This window comes from Coregonus clupeaformis, chromosome 15 (assembly GCF_020615455.1).
Source record: "Coregonus clupeaformis isolate EN_2021a chromosome 15, ASM2061545v1, whole genome shotgun sequence".
NCBI classification, from domain to species: domain Eukaryota; kingdom Metazoa; phylum Chordata; class Actinopteri; order Salmoniformes; family Salmonidae; genus Coregonus; species Coregonus clupeaformis.
In genome coordinates, this window is record NC_059206.1 from 33,432,850 (window position 1) to 33,450,871 (window position 18,022).

The 18,022-nt window shown below is 47.0% G+C and overlaps 1 protein-coding gene across 1 annotated transcript in view; it reads right to left on the reverse strand.

Moving 5' to 3' along the window:
* LOC121582584 (breakpoint cluster region protein) overlaps positions 1-17,728 on the reverse strand; it is a 44,281-nt gene extending 26,553 nt beyond the window's left edge. Inside the window, exons 1-7 of the mRNA XM_045225443.1 lie at positions 17,519-17,728; positions 8,638-8,742; positions 8,028-8,213; positions 4,816-4,923; positions 1,844-1,904; positions 1,579-1,631; positions 1,312-1,452 (exon numbers count right to left, since the gene is read on the reverse strand). Of these exons, the coding sequence (XP_045081378.1) occupies positions 1,312-1,452; positions 1,579-1,631; positions 1,844-1,904; positions 4,816-4,923; positions 8,028-8,213; positions 8,638-8,742; positions 17,519-17,728 (864 nt within the window). The remainder of the gene's footprint in view (positions 1-1,311; positions 1,453-1,578; positions 1,632-1,843; positions 1,905-4,815; positions 4,924-8,027; positions 8,214-8,637; positions 8,743-17,518) is intronic.
* Between the last annotated feature and the right edge of the window lie 294 nt (positions 17,729-18,022).

The window sequence follows — 18,022 nt, forward strand, 5'->3', positions numbered from 1 at the left end:
CTACTAGGTCTGGTTATTACCCGACACTTGAATGGTTCAGCTCCTTAACCTCTGTTCAACACAGACACTCAAGTCAAGACAACATAAGAGCCGGCATGAAAGCAGAGCTAACCACAAGATCACTGCTATTTTGACTTAGTCCTCAACAGTTTTCAGTACGTGTGTGACCGATGCACTGGAAGTATTGTCGATTAAGCATTCTTCGGAGTAGCTGATGTTAGCAATTAATTGTGGACTAAAGGCTGAAGTAGCATCATGTCTAGGTCCTTGAAGCCTCAGGGAACTATAATGACTGGACGCTCCTGTAAGACTGGAGATATCCCAAGTCGACTGTGTATGCACCTTATTCCCTATATAGTCCACACCCCTATGGGCCCTAGTCAAAAGTAGTGCAATATAAAGGGAATAATAGGGTGCTATTTGGGACGCATCCTATATTTGTGTATATGTAACATAGTGGGGTAAAGCACACACACACCCCAGGAATATTCTCACACACTAGCTAATGCCCAATATAATGAGGCCATTGATTTCATGCACTCCTTTCATGTATCCATTATCAATATTTGATGATCGGTGTGGTCTGGGAAGACAGAGCTGCCAATGGGGATAGGGGGGTAGGGGGCAGGTAAGAGGGGTGATGATGGGGTGCAGTAATGACCCCCCATGTGCAGAGGGAGGAGCCTCATTATGAATAATTAATATGTACTCTCCCAGTCAGAGAGACGGGGCTCGTCATGGGGCATTATATGTCACGCCAGCTGTCAATCAATTGACATCCATTAATGTACGACTCCCACCCGGGTCGGCAGTCTCTAGGGGGAAGATGTGGGGATTTTGAGGGATGGAGATGCAGCACAGAGAGCAAACAGTAGGGTTCCTAGTAGTCATGAGCAGGGGATGCTGTATTAGTACCATATTTGGGCATAGATTGCATTTGACACCATATTAGATCATCCCATACAGCCCTGACAACGACTACCGGGTCGTTGTCAGGGCAGGGCAAGGTCAATCTACCAATGTTGGGTTACTGATCAGTGATGTAATACCATACCCTCAGCATAGACCTAGAATTACATAATGGTCACAATTCTACCCTATGGCCCAAAGCCAAATCAGATAAAGCTCTGCTATGGTCTATTGATAAAGGACATCCAATAACACAGAAATACAGCAGAGCCCTGGGCCCGTATTCATAAAGCATCTCAGAATTAGAGTGCTGATCTAGGATCAGGTCCCCACTGTCCATGTAATCGTATTTGTTTATTACTGAAAAAGCCCAAACTATCCCAGATCAGCACTGCTCCTCACCTCTCCCTTCTTGACGGTCATGGACTGGCGTCTGGGCGTGGTCTCCTCGTTGATGCTGGACAGGAAGTTCTGGGAGATGCGGAGGGCGTCCTGGAGCAGGGGGTGGTCCGGGTGGCTGGAGGGCGTGTGCTTCAGCAGGTCCTACAGGCACACACACATACACAGAGTTACTGTGTGTTACAGTATTGGGATTGGCAATAAAAACAGAGACTGTCTTTAAACATCCTGAGGTGTGAGGTTCAAAACAAAAGGCTGCCTTATACTTACATGCAGTACCAGGGTGCTACGGGTCACTCTGTCCACTGGTTTGTACAGGAGAGCTTTGGGAGAGAAAGGAGAGACAGCCCCTCCAACTAGGTCAGAGCCTTGTCTATTTTTCTGTGGCAGTGATTTAGTCTGCGTCCCAAATGGTAGCTTATTCCCTATATAGTGCACTACTTTTGACCAGAGTAGTCAGAAGTATTGGACTATACAGTATAGGGTGCCATTTCAGACAGAAGCTACATGCTCAGTAATACTGTTGGCTACTTACTCTCCAGAGAGTTCTTGGCTGACTGATCCTTCAAGTCCTTGGTGCTCCTCACCTTGAGGTTCTGTAGGGACACAGAATGAGTGAACAGTGGACAACATTACACAGAGGAAAACCTGAAGCTGATAAACATACAACCAATGTGGTGCTGGCAAATGATAATAATAGCCTGGCCCCTTGGCTTGATGTAGTGCTTCATGTCTTAGAGTCTGTCCCAAATTGCACAGTATTCCCTATATACAGTACATGTAGTGCACTACTTTTGGTCAGAGCCCTGTGGCCCTGGTCAAAAGTAGTACACTATAAATGGAATAGGGTGCCATTTCGGACGTAGAGAGCCCAGCAGCAATGAGACAGACACACTCACCTCAGACTAACTCCTAATGCAACTCATCCTGCACCCAATAAGCCATCATCAGCATTGTTTCCACCGTCACATTCAGATGGCAGAGAGACATGCATCATTACATATCCCATTAAGAACACTGAATGATTGATTCTCTGCCTCAAATCCAAGCACCATCCTTAAAGGGATACTTCAGGATTTTGGCAATGAGGCCCTTTATCTCCTTCCCCAGAGTCAGATGAACTTGTGGATAAAGCAGATACCATAGGCGCTAATGCTACTTAGCATTGGCTCGCGAAACAACCTTTAATTTCCTTCATACTGGACACGGAGACATAACAATGGTATTCATGAGTTCATCTGACTCTGGGGAAGTAGATAAAGGGCCTCATTGCCAAAATCCCAAAGTATCCCTTTAATGTTCACCGGTGGCTTTGGCACAAGATTTTACATACCAGCGATCGTGACTACACAGACTTCAGTCCAAAATATTTCTCCAAAATAAGCCCTTAAAAAAACTGCTAATCAAAAGAACTTAGTGAAATTGAGATTTGATTATTTAACACATTCACACCTGTAGCCTGAAAAGCAATGAAGTGTTTCACCAAGTGTAACCCCAGCTTCGTACATCATCGTCTAAACTGTTTCTCCTTGCGCTGGCATTATGCTTCTCTGTTCAAGTAATTACACTTCCTATCTGAGAGAGACGTTCTTCCACTAGCATGGCTGGGCCTTCAGGCTACTATAAAGCTCTGTTTTGGGGATAAATTAATATATTAGCCTGTCATGGTTCATCTGCAGCTCAGCTGGTAGAGCACGGCGCTACCAGCTGGCGCTTGTAACGCCAAGGTAGTGGGTTCGATCCCCGGGACCACCCATACACCCCCAAAAAAATATTTATGCACGCATGACTGTAAGTCGCTTTGGATAAAAGCGTCTGCTAAATGGCTTATTATTATTATTATTAGGTAAGATGGAGGGAGGGCATTTCCCTACTCCAGGGTTTCTAACACTGGCCGCCGGGGGCAACCAGAAACCAACCAGAAACCCAAGAAAATATTACCCACCACCACACACCCACCCTCTGCATTGGTTCCACATCACTGCAGAACACACAGATCGCAGACACACAGGCAGGCAGGCAGGCAAAACAGTACAATAATAATACAAGTCAAGTGTGTTTAATGGCAATCAGAGGCGTCATGCCCATAGAGGGCACAATGTCACATGCCCCCTCAGATTTGATTTGATTTTAGCTGCCGGTGATGGGCAGGACTCGCAGGAGGTATATTTGTAAAATTATTTGTTCAAGCTATGTAGCCTACTGATTCCTGGTTGATGAATAAATAAAATGAAAATGTTTTGTTGTTTCTCTGTAGTACTAGCCACGTAGCAATTTTATGAAGTTGGCTTTAGCGAGCCAGCTAGATAGGTTCCCAATCTCCCAACTAGCTACCAAGCCATTTCAGGTTAGAGTAGCTTATCTAACTATCTTAGCTGGCATGCCTTCTGGCAAGGTTGCTAGACTTTAGAAAAGCAAGCAATTACTAAATGTACTGAATAAGACTCACATTCCTTTCCATCTTTTACCCAGATTTTAGCAGAGATGCAGAGAATCATATTTAGGGTGCAGTTGTACTAAAAGGCATAAAAGTTATTCAAGAATCAATGTGCATCATTAATCAAAATGACAATTGAACAGGTAACGTGGTATGCTTAGATAACCTATGCAGAAAAATAGACATGACTATGATTATGGCTCTAGATTGCAGGAAAATGCTGTTTCAGGTGTTTGAAAAATGCTAAATTCTCCACCGTCCATCTATCTATCCACACATACTTCATGCTCCCTCTAAAATAATGGGTTCATGATGCCCCTGATGGCAATGATTGTGAAATTGTGTGGGTGGTGGCGGTGAAGGGGTTTGTGGGTAAAACACATAGCCTAAAGCTGTTGAGTTTGATACCCCACTGTCCTCTTTACACGAGTAGATGTGAAATGTTCTCCCAACGATTTTCCCTGTGTGCTTAATGGCCCACTTTCACAGTCTCCAACCGTCCTCTCTGTCTGTCTCTCTACGCAGTGTGGCAGAGTGACCTGGGGCTGGGCCACAAAGCCGCTTCGTAAGAGCTGGAGAAAGTGCTACGTTCCTCTCAGGAGGAGAGCGCTTGAAGAGAAGTAGAAAATCTATTTTCAAACTGTCACTTTGAGGATGTGGGAGGCTGAGTGTGATCGTATAATGTTAGTGGAGGGATGTTTCTTCCTTCCCACCCATATCCCATCACCCCATTTCCAAAACAAGAGGTGTACCCCCCTAGCCCCCATTGTCAAGATGAAAGGACAAAACCCATCCAGACCAGTAGTCATTACCTCCTCCCTCCCATACCTCCCCCTCTCCTCTCCTCACTCCCTCCCTCCCCTTCCCTCCTATACCTCCCGTCTCCTCTCCTCTCCCTCTCGCTACCTCCCTCCCTCCTTCCCTCACCTCCCTGTCTCCTCTCCTACCATACCTCCCCGTCTCCTCTCCTCTCCTCCCTCCCTCCCACCCTCCCCGTCCCCTCCCTCCTATACTTCCCCATCTCCTCCCCTCCCTCCCTCCCCATCTACCTCCGTGCCGGTTTCCATTACCTCAGAGATTTCAGCGAATTGCGTGTTGGCCTGGCAGCACTTCTCCGCCGTTTCCACGGCAACCTCGTAGTTGTCCACAAAGGCCCGGTAAACTCCCAGCTGGCTGGCCTGTCGAACGGACGGGGAGGGTGCGAGAGAGGACAAAATACAAAAGTCACATTAAAACACAGTTACCACATTCCATAGCCCATATTTACCAACGTAGGCCTTCTGTTTGCATTGCTGTTTTGGGGGAAAGAAGGACATGTTGGCATAATCACAACATGAGAAATGACAGCTACAACCCAACAACAGAGTTCACCATAATGAGTGGAGAAAAAACAAGTGTTTTGGACACAGTTCGACAGACGGGGCAATGTCATCATCGCCACAGGGTGGCCGTGGCACTGTCCCGGCCTACGGCTGTTGCCATGGTAGTGGCGGAGTGGAGGTCTACGCTGGGGTGAGTAATGAGCGTCCGGGGTAACAGTTGCTGTAAAAACACATTTGAAAATCTCATTCAGCCGTCTCCTTGAAACCCTGCCCGCCAGTAACACTATCCATCTCCTTAGCACTCAACTGCCCAATCCATTCTCCTGAATACAAGCCTGACAGCAGTGGATGAAGAGGGGGGTAGAGTGTGTGATGGTGAGAGAGGGGGCAACTGAGGCAAACGCAGAGATGTTTCACACACACAACACACGCCCGCACGAACACACACACACACACAGCCACACACACAGCGCCAAGGTAGCTTAGTGTACCCCTGGAGAATAGCCTACAAGAACCCTGTGCACAGGACACAATATGCTTCTCTAATTCACCTTAGCTCAGGTCCATCTGCACCTGCTCGTGAATATTTCCAGTGCATTGTATGTAGATGACAGATAGCGGGCTGCCAGTGGCTGCCTTCCTGTTCCTAAAAACCTTCTCCTCTCTCTACTTTCTAGCATCACCTATGAGCTCATCCCTCTCCCACACATTATCATCCTGGTGTGACCCCTGACCTTTACAGCATTTCCCGTCCCCTGGTGTCACGCTGAGACAATCGATTTTGGCCCGCAGCGAAAGAAACCCACGTTTTTCCAGGAGCTGCTAGAAGTCGAGGCGTTAAGCAATTTTCACCCACCAAGCAATCCTATCTCCACTGCGTCTGAGTCCTGCCCCGGGCCAGACTAAATCTGCACCACAGTGGACAGGAATTCAGAGCGTGACAATCCCACTATGGGCGGGGAGGAGCCGGAATGGCAGTAATAGAGCTGCAGACATGGAGCAGTTGGAGCCGTTCGGCACACACAGTTGCTGGCTGGATGTATGGTGACGTTAGACGATGAGAGTAACCGCATGGTCGAGCACAGACTGGGAGGAAGAAGTCATCAACAGCACAAGAATGTACTCATAGCACGTATGTCGTGTATATTTATTTTTATTTATTTATTTTTTGTCATTTAGCAGACGCTCTTATCCAGAGCAACTTACAGGAGCAATTAGGGTTAAGTGCCTTGCTCAAGGGCACATCGACAGATTTTTCACCTAGTCGGCTCGGGGATTAGAACCAGCGACCTTTCGGTTACTGGCACAACGCTCTTAACCACTAAGCTACCTGCCTATACTTTGTGTGTAAAGATGCTATTACTCTTGAAATTCACCATTCATATGCACCTATCCTAGACAAAGAACATGGCAGTCTCCATGGTGTATTCATAGACCTATATGAGAAACAGCAGACAGTGACTGTACGATTAGAGGAAAACAGTACAGTGTATTATTTAGCACCATTTTGGGGCTTTAAAGGAGTGTGAGAACACCTCTCTCTTGACACCCGCTCTCATAACCTGTCATTAACCACACGCCTGCTTTCCCTTTTTTCAGTTTTTTTCTTCCCTTCTTTCTGGTAGAGATGTGCTGTTACTTTTCCTCCGGTTGCCTGTCTGCTACACAGAGACTTCAGAGACTTCACAGACAGGGGGAGACAGCTCTATCAGAGAGACTCAGCCTAAATCTGCTGGCTGCTCCCCTCATCCACTCTCCTCCCTCCTCTCCTCTCTTCTCATCCCTCTCTCGCTCCCCTCCTCCACCCTAAATGGCTGTCATGTAGGGAGACTTTTCCTGCTGTGTCGGCATCTTCTGCCCCTGAAGTCTGGCGAGAGGAATTGGGGGAAATATGTATTTTGGTATGAGGGAGAGAAAGAGATTGATAGAGAGAGAGAGAGAGAGAGAGAGAGAGAGAGAAAGAAAGACAGACAGACATAAAGAAAGAGTTCGAGAGAGGAAGAACTAACGGACTGCTCCTCTATTGTAGCCTACAACCCGCAAATCCAAATTGCTCCTCTTTCAAAGCTTGTCTGCTGGGAGACACAAAACGCAGCCATTGATGCCACTGCTTCCCACATAGCAGACACAGACAAGAGAAAGATGGAGGAGAAAAAACGAACAATGAATAAATAAAATGCGGAAAAGGATTCCGACGTGTGCCGCCCTGACAGTATAACAGACAAATTAAATAGTCATTCTTCAGGCCTCCGGGGAGAGCGGCTTTGTGAAGTTAATAGGAGGGAAAGAAATCCCCCATCGCTCAGTGTATGGAACTATTTATAGGCTGCTTCATAGAGACACAAAGCACACAGTGTAGCATTAGTCTCAGCTCCCTGGGTAGAAAAGACAGCATTGTGACACTCTCCTTCTTCATGTGCACTGTCCTCTTACACACAGTCCTCATGACAGGCTAGACTCAGGCTCTTCTGCAGTGACTGCATGAGCATTAGGGGGATAAACAAGTGGTTCATTCGGGGTTAATTGACACGTTGTGAACATGATGAAATGGGCCCAGTCAGTACGGGTTTGGCTCTGGCCTCCGTGGCAGAAGCTCTCGGGTCAGGAGGAGAGGGGGGAGCAGGTCTATTCCATCTGTCCCTAAAATAAGTTGCACCTCATGATGTTGATCAACGTGATTTGATTTAGGTTTTTTATCATACATTTTGATCAGCTCTGACATTTGAAGGCTTCCATTCAGAGTACGGATGCTGCTGTGAGCTGTGACACGGAGCCACAAAGAAACACAGGCAGACTGTGTAATGCATAAGGGTCCTGTGTCATTCTGAATGAGGCTCATGATGTCATGTTGCCGTGCAGCCAGGTCCAGGGAGGGAGTCCTCTGTCATCCAGAGTCAGGCGCCAGGCTCCTACAGACACAGGGCAGGGGCGCACCCCAGGGATCTGGCTTATGACCTCACCTGTTTCTGGAAGAGGTCCCCCACGCGCTGGTGGTGGCTCCACTGCTGCACCCGGGGGAGCAGGCCATCGTAGAACTCCTTGTGGACCTCGTAGAGCTCAGGCACTTTGAAGAAGATGGTCTCAATCTGGGGGATGGTCAGCACCGGCTGGGACGTGGTGGCTGCTGCCTTCAGAGGCTTCATAGGCTGAGATAACAGGAGAGAGAGAGAGAGAGAGAGAGAGAGAGAGAGAGAGAGAGAGAGAGAGAGAGAGAGAGAGAGAGAGAGAGAGAGAGAGAGAGAGAGAGAGAGAGAGACAGAGAGAGACAGAGAGACAGAGAGAGAGAGACAGAGAGAGAGAGAGAGAGAGAGAGAGAGAGAGAGAGAGAGAGAGAGAGAGAGAGAGAGAGAGAGAGAGAGAGAGAGAGAGAGAGAGAGAGAGAGAGAGAGAGAGAGACAGAGAGAGAGAGAGAGAGAGAGACAGAGAGAGAGACAGAGAGACAGAGAGACAGAGAGACAGAGAGACAGAGAGACAGAGAGAGAGAGAGAGAGAGTTTGTACTGTGTGTGTACGTGTATGTGATACATAGTGCATTCATGGCAAGTCCTGTGTGTATGTTCCAGCCTCTCACCAGTAGCAGTGCCTCCAGGTGGCTGAGGTAGGTCTCCTCGCTGGCTAGGATCCCAGACAGAACCCACTTCCTCATCTCCAGGCCTTTCTCTAGGTCCAACTCTGTCTGCAACAAACACATTGGAAACAACAATTAAAAAAGGGCACACACAAGTACTGTACAGACAATGCAAACAAAGCATGACCTTTAGTTTGAGTCTGAATGACAACAAGGTAGTGGGTAGAAAGAGGAGATATACAGTGCCTTCAGAAAGTATTCATACCCCTTGATTATTCAATTTTTTTTGTGTTACAGCCTGAATTCAAAATATATTTAAAAAATAATAATAATCTCACCCATCTACACACAATACCTCATAACGACAAAGTGAAAACATGTTTTTAGAAATGTTTGGAAATTTATTGAAAATGAAATACAGAAATATCTAATTTACAAAAGTTAGAATCACCTTTGGCAGTGATTACAGTCTTTCTGGGTAAGTCTCTAAGAGCATTGCACACCTGGATTATACAATATTTGCCCATTATTATTTTCATAATTCTTCAAGCTCTGTCAAATTGGTTGTTGATCATTGCTAAAAAACATTTCCAAGTCTTGCCATAGATTTTCAAGCAGATTTAAGTCAGAACTGTAACTCGGCCACTCAGGAACATTCACTGTCTTCTTGGTAAGCAACTCCAGTGTAGATTTGGCCTTGTGTTTTAGGTAATTGTGCTGCTGAAAGGTGAATTAATCTCTCAGTGTCTGGTGGAAAGCAGACTGAACCAGGTTTTCCTCTAGGATTTTGCCTGTGCTTAGCTCCATATAGAGAGTTGTACTCAGTAATGTGTTGTATTGGATTTGCCCCAAACATAACACTTTGTATTTAGGACAAAAAGTTAATTGCTATGTCACATTTTTTGCAGTACTACTTTAGTGCCTTGTTGCAAACAGGATGCATGTTTTGGAATATTTGTATTATGTACAGGCTTCCTTCTTTTCACTCTGTCAATTAGGTTAGTATTGTGGAGTAACTACAATGTTTTGTTGATCCATCCTCAGTTTTCTCCTATCACAGCCATTAAACTCTGTTTTAAAGTCACCATTGGCATCACGGTGAAATCCCTGAGCGGTTTGCTTCCACTCCAGCAACTGAGTTAGGAAGGACGCCTGTATCTTTGTAGTGACTGGGTGTATTGATACACCATCCAAAGTGTAATTAATAACTTCACCATGCTCAAAGGAATATTCAGTGTCTGCCAACAGTGTCTGCCCTTCTTTGCAAGGCATTGTAAAACCTCCCTGGTCTTTGTGGTTGAATCTGTATTTGAAATTCACTGCTTGACTGAGGGACCGTACAGATTGTATGTGTGGGGTACAGAGATGAGGTAGTCATTCAAAAATCATGTTAAACCCTATTATTGCACACAGAGTGAGTCCATGCAACTTATTATGGGATTTGTTAAGCACATTTTTACTCCTGAACGTATTTAGGCTTGCCATAAACAAAGTGGTTGAATACTTACTGACTCAAGACATTTCAGCTTTAAAAAATGTATTAATTTGTAAACATTTTGAAGAACATAATTCCACTTTGACATTGTAGGGTATATTTTATTTATTCAGGCTGTAACACAACAAAATGTGGAAAAGGTAATGGGGTGTGATTACTTTCTGAAGGCACTGTTGTTAATAAATGCTGGGGTCTTAAATACAGGTAGCCTAGTAGTTAAGTAACCGAAAGGTCGCTGGTTTGAATCCCCGAGCCGACTAGGTGAAAAATCTGTCGATGTGCCCTTGAGCAAGGCACTTAACCCTAATTGCTCCTATAAGTCGCTCTGGATAAGAGCGTCTGCTAAATGACTAAAATGTAAATGACCACAGCTTTGTTTTTAAAGAAGCCATTGTTCTCGCATTCTTCCAGGACATCCAAACCTCACTAGATAGTAACAACATGCGGCCTATGAAAAATCTTTGGGCCGTCTTGCCTAACTCTGGCAGTCAGTAGTTCCCATGGGATATAGGTTGGTCTCTTAAAATGGCCTAGGCAGAGGACAGGCATGGCAGGAGGCGTAGCTAACCCTCAGGCTACAGGACAGAGGAAAGGAGGAGAGGAGAGACAGAGAGCAGGGGAGAGTAGAGCAGGCCATGGCTGGGCCAGGTAGGCAGGCCCTTTCCTGGGTCTGGGATATCCAACCCATACGTCTGGTTCACTAAACTGAACTAAAGCTATCTGTATCCAGCTATTTCAGAGCACAACCTGGGGCTCCTTGGAAAAAGAGATACTGAGAGTGGTGGGAGGGAGAGGTAAGCTACAATAGAGAGGGATCTGACTACTCCAATAATAGGAGTCTATGAGGAGAATGTACTTTAGTCTCAGACAGGATGAGGGCAAAACACAATGCTCCCTCAGGTATGGGACTTTTCTCTGTGTGTGTGTGTGTGTGTGAGAGAGAGAGAGTGAGTGAGAAATTATTTATTTACAAATGCCATAGGATAAATAACATGTCCCCACATGCAGAAATGCAGGCTGAAATTAATTACAGAATGAGAGCATATTCTGTGTGTGTGTGTTTTTAATGGGGGGTAAATGAGCCTAACACTCCTGTTTCCATGGCCACTGTACAGGTAGTGGAAGCAGCAGATGTCAGTAAGAGTCTCAGCGGAACTACAGGGGTCCCGACTCACTGATGGAATCCATTACCCAGAGGTCTGTGCTGTGGACTCCATTACCCATATGTCTGTGCTGTGCTTGGCTCTGCTTCTTGGTTCTTATACAACAAGCCATTTCTGTTAGAAGAGAAGATAATAATGAAGCCTTTTAAGTGACAACAGTATGTACGCTTTGGATCAGCTACATGCCTGACAGATGTATGACCACCTATTTCACCTGAAGAAGATCAATAGATTGAACGTTGAATCTAATATGTACTGGTTGAGTTCGTCAGGAGAGGTTGTGTTTTTCTCTAGCAGGAGGTAAGCTGCTTGGCTTCTCTTATGGTGTTGAGTAAGCTTAAACCATGTATTTAGATCGTAGGTAGGTAGTTTATTTACGTAGTTATTTAGGTTGTTATTGTAGGATTCCGTAGGCAATTATTGTAGGTAAGTATTGTATTGTTTACGGCGGAGCCCGGCGAAGCACGAGGCTAGCTAGCTAGCTAGCTAGCGGGTAGCTACTGGTAACGTTTATTGGTAATTATCTGTTTAGTGCAACGGTGGAGAGTTGTTTCCAGTGTTAATGTGCTAGCTAGCCAACGTTTAATCTTTGCTGCGTTATGAAAGGAACTAGACACGGACATGAATTATCTGTTTAGTGTGTTAACACACTCTTGGTATGCTAGCTAGCTAGCGGGTAGCTACTGGTAACGTTTATTGGTAATGATCTGTTTAGTGCAACGGTGGAGAGTTGTTTCCAGTGTTAATGTGCTAGTTAGCCAACGTTTAATTTTTGCTGCGTTATGAAAGGAACTAGACACGGACATGAATGATCTGTTTAGTGTGTTAACACACTCTTGGTAGTTTGTTGTAACCAAGTATTGGTGCTAAACTGTGTGTTATTGGATGCTAGCATGCTAGTTAGCTATGGCGTCATAGCTAGGCATTGTGGGCTGTTGTGGGTAGTTACTGTAGGTTGGCATTGTTTTTCGGTGGTGCCGGGGGTTGCACGAAGCTAGTTAGCTAGCTAGCCGTTCTTCAAACAAGGTCAACACAGTGGCCATTGCTAGCTAGCCAACATGACCAGCTAACTGTACTGTAGTAGCTAAATACAATATAGTTGTGCTACATAGCCGAATTATCTGCTTAGTGTGTTAACACACTATTGGTGGTTTGTTGTGACCAAGTGTTGGTGCTAAACTGTGTGTTATTGGATGCTAGCATGCTAGTTAGCTATGGTGTCATAGTTAGCTAGCTGAATAAAGTGGGTTGAGTCTATTCCTTTAAACATTGAACCGCTGTGGTTCACAACAATTCTGATTTCTAAAGGTGGAAGTTGGTAGAGTTTTTGTTCGGGTGGTTCAGTGAAACAATTATAGTTTCTGAGGTAGAAGTTTTTGGTGAGGGAGGCCCTGCTCTCTACTCTCCCAGATGTTTAGTTCATTTCATTCCGATCTCCTCTGCATTATTGTAGCCATTTGCTACAGCCTGTCAACTATGCCTCTGCCTATCCCTGTTCTCTCCTCTCTGCACAGGCTACACAAACGCCCCACACCGCGTGGCTGCTGCCTCTCTAACCTGGTGGTCCCTGCACGCACCCCACACCTGGAGTTCCAGGTCTCAGGCAGCCTCTGGAACTGCCGTTCTGCTGCCAACAAAGCTGACTTCATCCCAGCCTATGCTAATCTCCAGTCCCTCGACTTCCTGGCGCTGACGGAAACATGGATTACCACTGAAAACACTGCTACTCCTACTGCTCTCTCCTCGTCTGACCATGTGTTCTCGCATACCCCGAGAGCATCTGGTCAGAGGGGTGGTGGCACAGGAATCCTCATCTCTCCCAAGTGGACATTCTCAATTTTTCCCCTAACCCATCTGTCTATCTCCTCATTTGAATTCCATGCTGTCACAGTCACTAGCCCATTTAAGCTTAATATCCTTGTCATCTATCGCCCTCCAGGTTCCCTTGGAGAGTTCATCAATGAGCTTGACGCCTTGATAAGTTCCTTTCCTGAGGATGGCTCACCCCTCACAGTTTTGGGGGGATTTCAACCTCCCTATGTCCACATTTGACTCATTTCTCTCTGCCTCCTTCTTTCCACTCCTCTCCTCTTTTGACCTCACCCTCTCACCGTCCCCCCTACTCACAAGGCAGGCAATACGCTTGACCTCATCTTTACTAGATGCTGCTCTTCTACTAATCTCACTGCAACTCCCCTCCATGTCTCCGACCACTACTTTGTTTCCTTTTCTCTCTCGCTCTCCTCCCACACTACTCACTCTGCCCCTACACAGATGGTAATGCGCCGCCGCAACCTTCGCTCTCTCTCTCCCACTACTCTCTCCTCTTCCATCCTATCATCTCTTCCCTCTGCTCAATCCTTCTCCCTCCAATCTCCTGATTCTGCCTCCTCAACCCTCCTCTCCTCCCTTTCTGCATCCTTTGACTCTCTGTGTCCCCTATCCTCCCGGCCGGCTCGGTCCTCCCCTCCAGCTCCGTGGCTTGATGACTCATTGCGAGCTCACAGAACAGAGCTCCGGGCAGCGGAGCGGAAATGGAAGAAAACTAAACTCCCTGCCGACCTGGCATCTTTTCACTCCCTCCTCTCTCCATTTTCTTCATCTGTTTCTGCTGCTAAGGCCACTTTCTACCACTCTAAATTCCAAGCATCTGCCTCTAACCCTAGGAAGCTATTTGCCACATTTTCCTCACTGCTGAATCCTCCCCCCTCCTCTCTCTCTGTGGATGACTTCGTCAACCACTTTGAAAAGAAGGTTGACGACATCCGATCCTCGTTTGTTAAGTCTAATGACACTGCTGGTCCTACTCACACTGCCCTACCCTATGCTTTGACTTCTTTCTCCCCTCTCTCTCCAGATAAAATCCTGCGACTTGTGACTGCAGGCCGCCCAACAACCTGCCCGCTTGACCCCATCCCCTCCTCTCTTCTCCAGACCATCTCCGGTGACCTTCTCCCCTACCTCACCTCGCTGATCAACTCATCCTTGACCGCTGGCCATGTCCCTTCCGTCTTCAAGAGAGCGAGAGTTGCTCCCCTTCTCAAAAACCAACACTCGATCCCACTGATGTCAACAACTACAGACCAGTATCCCTTCTTTCTTTTCTTTCCAAAACTATTGAGCGTGCCGTCTTTAGCCAACTCTCTTGCTATCTCTCTCAGAATGACCTTCTTGATCCAAACCAGTCAGGTTTCAGGACTGGTCATTCAACTGAGACTGCTCTTCTCTGTGTCACGGAGGCTCTCCGCACTGCTAAAGCTAACTCTCTCTCCTCTGCTCTTGTCCTTCTAGACCTGTCTGCTGCCTTTGATACTGTGAACCATCAGATCCTCCTCTCCACCCTCTCCGAGCTGGGCATCTCCGGCGCGGCTCACTCCTGGATTGCGTCCTACCTGACCGGTCGCTCCTACCAAGTGGCGTGGCGAGAAGCTGTCTCCGCACCACGTGCTCTCACCACTGGTGTCCCCCAGGGCTCAGTTCTAGGCCCTCTCCTTTTCTCCCTATACACCAAGTCACTTGGCTCTGTCATATCCTCACATGGCCTCTCCTATCATTGCTACGCTGACGATACACAACTAATCTTCTCCTTTCCCCCTTCTGATAACCAGGTGGCGAATCGCATCTCTGCATGTCTGGCAGACATATCAGTATGGATGACGGATCACCACCTAAAGCTGAACCCTGGCAAGACGGAGCTGCTCTTCCTCCCGGGGAAGGACTGCCCGTTCCATGATCTCGCCATCACGGTTGACAACTCCGTTGTGTCCTCCTCCCAGAGTGCGAAGAGCCTTGGCGTGACCCTGGACAACACCCTGTCGTTCTCCGCTAACATCAAGGCGGTGACCCGCTCCTGCAGGTTCATGCTCTACAACATTCGGAGAGTACGACCCTGCCTTACACAGGAAGCGGCACAGGTCCTAATCCAGGCACTTGTCATCTCCCGTCTGGACTACTGCAACTCGCTGTTGGCTGGCCTCCCTGCCTGTGCCATTAAACCCCTACAACTCATCCAGAATGCCGCAGCCCGTCTGGTGTTCAACCTTCCCAAGTTTTCTCACGTCACCCCCCTCCTCCACACACTCCACTGGCTTCCAGTTGAAGCTCGCATCCGCTACAAGACCATGGTGCTTGCCTATGGAGCAGTGAGGGGAACGGCACCTCTGTACCTTCGGGCTTTGATCAGTCCCTACACCCAAACGAGGGCATTGCGTTCATCCACCTCTGGCCTGCTGGCTCCCCTTCCTCTGCGGAAGCATAGTTCCCGCTCAGCCCAGTCAAAACTGTTCGCTGCTCTGGCACCCCAATGGTGGAACAAGCTCCCTCACGACGCCAGGACAGCGGAGTCACTCACCACCTTCCGGAGACATTTGAAACCCCACCTCTTTAAGGAATACCTGGGATAGGATAAAGTAATCCTTCTACCCCCCCAAAAAAAAATTGTAAAGTGGTTATCCCACTGCCTATAGGGTGAATGCACCAATTTGTGAGTCGCTCTGTTTAAGAGCGTCTGCTAAATGACGTAAATGTGCCCTTGAGCAAGGCACTTAACCCTAATTGCTCCTGTAAGTCGCTCTGGATAAGAGCGTCTGCTAAATGACTAAAATGTAAAATGTAATGTAATGTAATATTTTTCTGATGTTCATTTCATCTTTATCGAACCCTGTAGGCTAGACAGGGCAAAAGCCTGAGGGACACTGCTCGATAACAGAAACGATCAGATAAAAGTGAATGAAGAGAAAATGAATGTGAAACCTATAATGGGCCCAGCCAGCCAACGTTTCCATTGTGGAGGTGAGTTGGTGTTTATTCATTCATTGCTCAGGCCCAGACTCTCCTCCTCAGGGGGCCCATCGCATCTCCAGACTATCATATTTTATTCATCGCCGTAGCAACAACTAATGAGCCCCTCTCAGAATTCTGATGCGTAGAGACAGAGGGAGTCTGGTGGTCCTGGGCCTATAACTCAGCTGATCACTCCAACAACAGCAGCCACTCCCTTACTGTAGGTAAACACCTGAGCGTGTGTGTGTGTGTGTGTGTGTGTGTGTGTGTGTGTGTACGTGTGTGCCTGCATAAAAAAAAGGGAAGCGTGTGTGTGCATGCATGCATAGTAAAAAAAATCAAATACGGGAAGACCCACCCAAAGTCCGTGTTGTCCTTGACTTCATTTATCATTCACTAAATACATGCTAAATACCACAACTAGCAGTGTTGCTAGTAGGGTGGATTCATGATCACTACTGATTTGTTTAAGTAGGTCTAAGTCTAATTGCTCACTGGAAATACACCATAATATATACTAAGGACGGACATCATTGCATTTTGGAGACAATTACTGAAAAACAACTCAGCGTGTACAAATCTGTCTATGTGTGGTGCCGCTGTGTGGATTGTTTTATGAGTGTAATACGTTTACCTGGAGCTCTCCCTCTGCTAGCTCTGCTAACGCTACAGTAGCAGGTTTACTCAGGGAGTGTGCCTCTAAATACAGGAGTTTGCTCAGCAAAGGTCACTCAATCCCTGCTATACCAAATCCATCACGCTTTGTGGACAGTGAGTGTGTGTGTGTGTACGTGCGTGTGTGTGCCTGTGTATGCTTATTAAAACCGCCCAGGGACTCATCATCTATTGGCAGATTCAACCATCAATCAATTTGACAAGCGCTCTGTCTGCCACTGAGGCGAGACTGGGGTGGGTCACAGGCCTTACTTTATGACCACTGATGCGATTACTTCCTCCAGGAGAGAGAGAGAAAGACTGCAGTACAGTGCGATTAGCACAACACATACTAACATAGCACCAGGCTAACCCAATCAGTGAGGTTTACACACACACACCTATCGTAAGGTAATCACATCACAAAAACTGCAATATAATGTCACTGAGGTAATATGGCTAATTGATTAAGATAATCATCTATTATACTATAGATCTATTGGAGGGGGAGGGTGTGTGTGTGTGTGTGTGTGTGTGTGTGTGTGTGTGTGTGTGTGTGTGTGTGTGAGGGCGGTCTCTTCATGGTAACCTTTGAGGAGAAAGAGGCCTCAGAGATAAGTGTCTATGTCTCTTCATGGCTCAGGCCGTGAGGGAGGGCCAGAGAGAGATAGAATAGAGTAGGAGAGAAATCCCTGTTTGACATGAGGAGCTTCCTGGGGTGATTGGGAGGTTACCTTTGTGGCATAGACTCAAAAGGGGGGTTAATTAATTGAGGGGGGGGGGCACTCACCGACTTGGAGGACTCAAGGGATCCGGAGGAGAGGGTGTCTCGGCTGCTGCGGCTCTTGGAGCTGAGGTGTGGCGAGGAGGAGGGCGAGTCGTCGATGTAGGGCAGGAGGTCATGGTGGTGCCTCTGCTCCTCCTCACGGTCCGCATCGTAGCCGTAAGTGGGAGGGGTCCCCGTGAATGGACCATCTGTGATTGAGTACAGATAAAGCATTTGTGATCATGTTGCTGAGCATAAGGTTAATTATCCTAGTATAGATATTTCTGTTTCTAGTCTAAATGCCTTCAAGGCCAGGAGGCTGAGTACAGTGGAGAGTTCTGGGAAGTGTGTGTGTAATGCTGAGGGGGGGGAGCATCCGTGTCAGAATGTCAGAGACCTTTTGGTCAACCCCCCCCCCCCCACACACATACATACCCCCCACGAGAGCTGGCCATGGTTCATGTGTGCTGACTCAGACAGGATGGCTGTTTTACTCTCTCTCGCTCTGAAGTTTACACCACACAATAA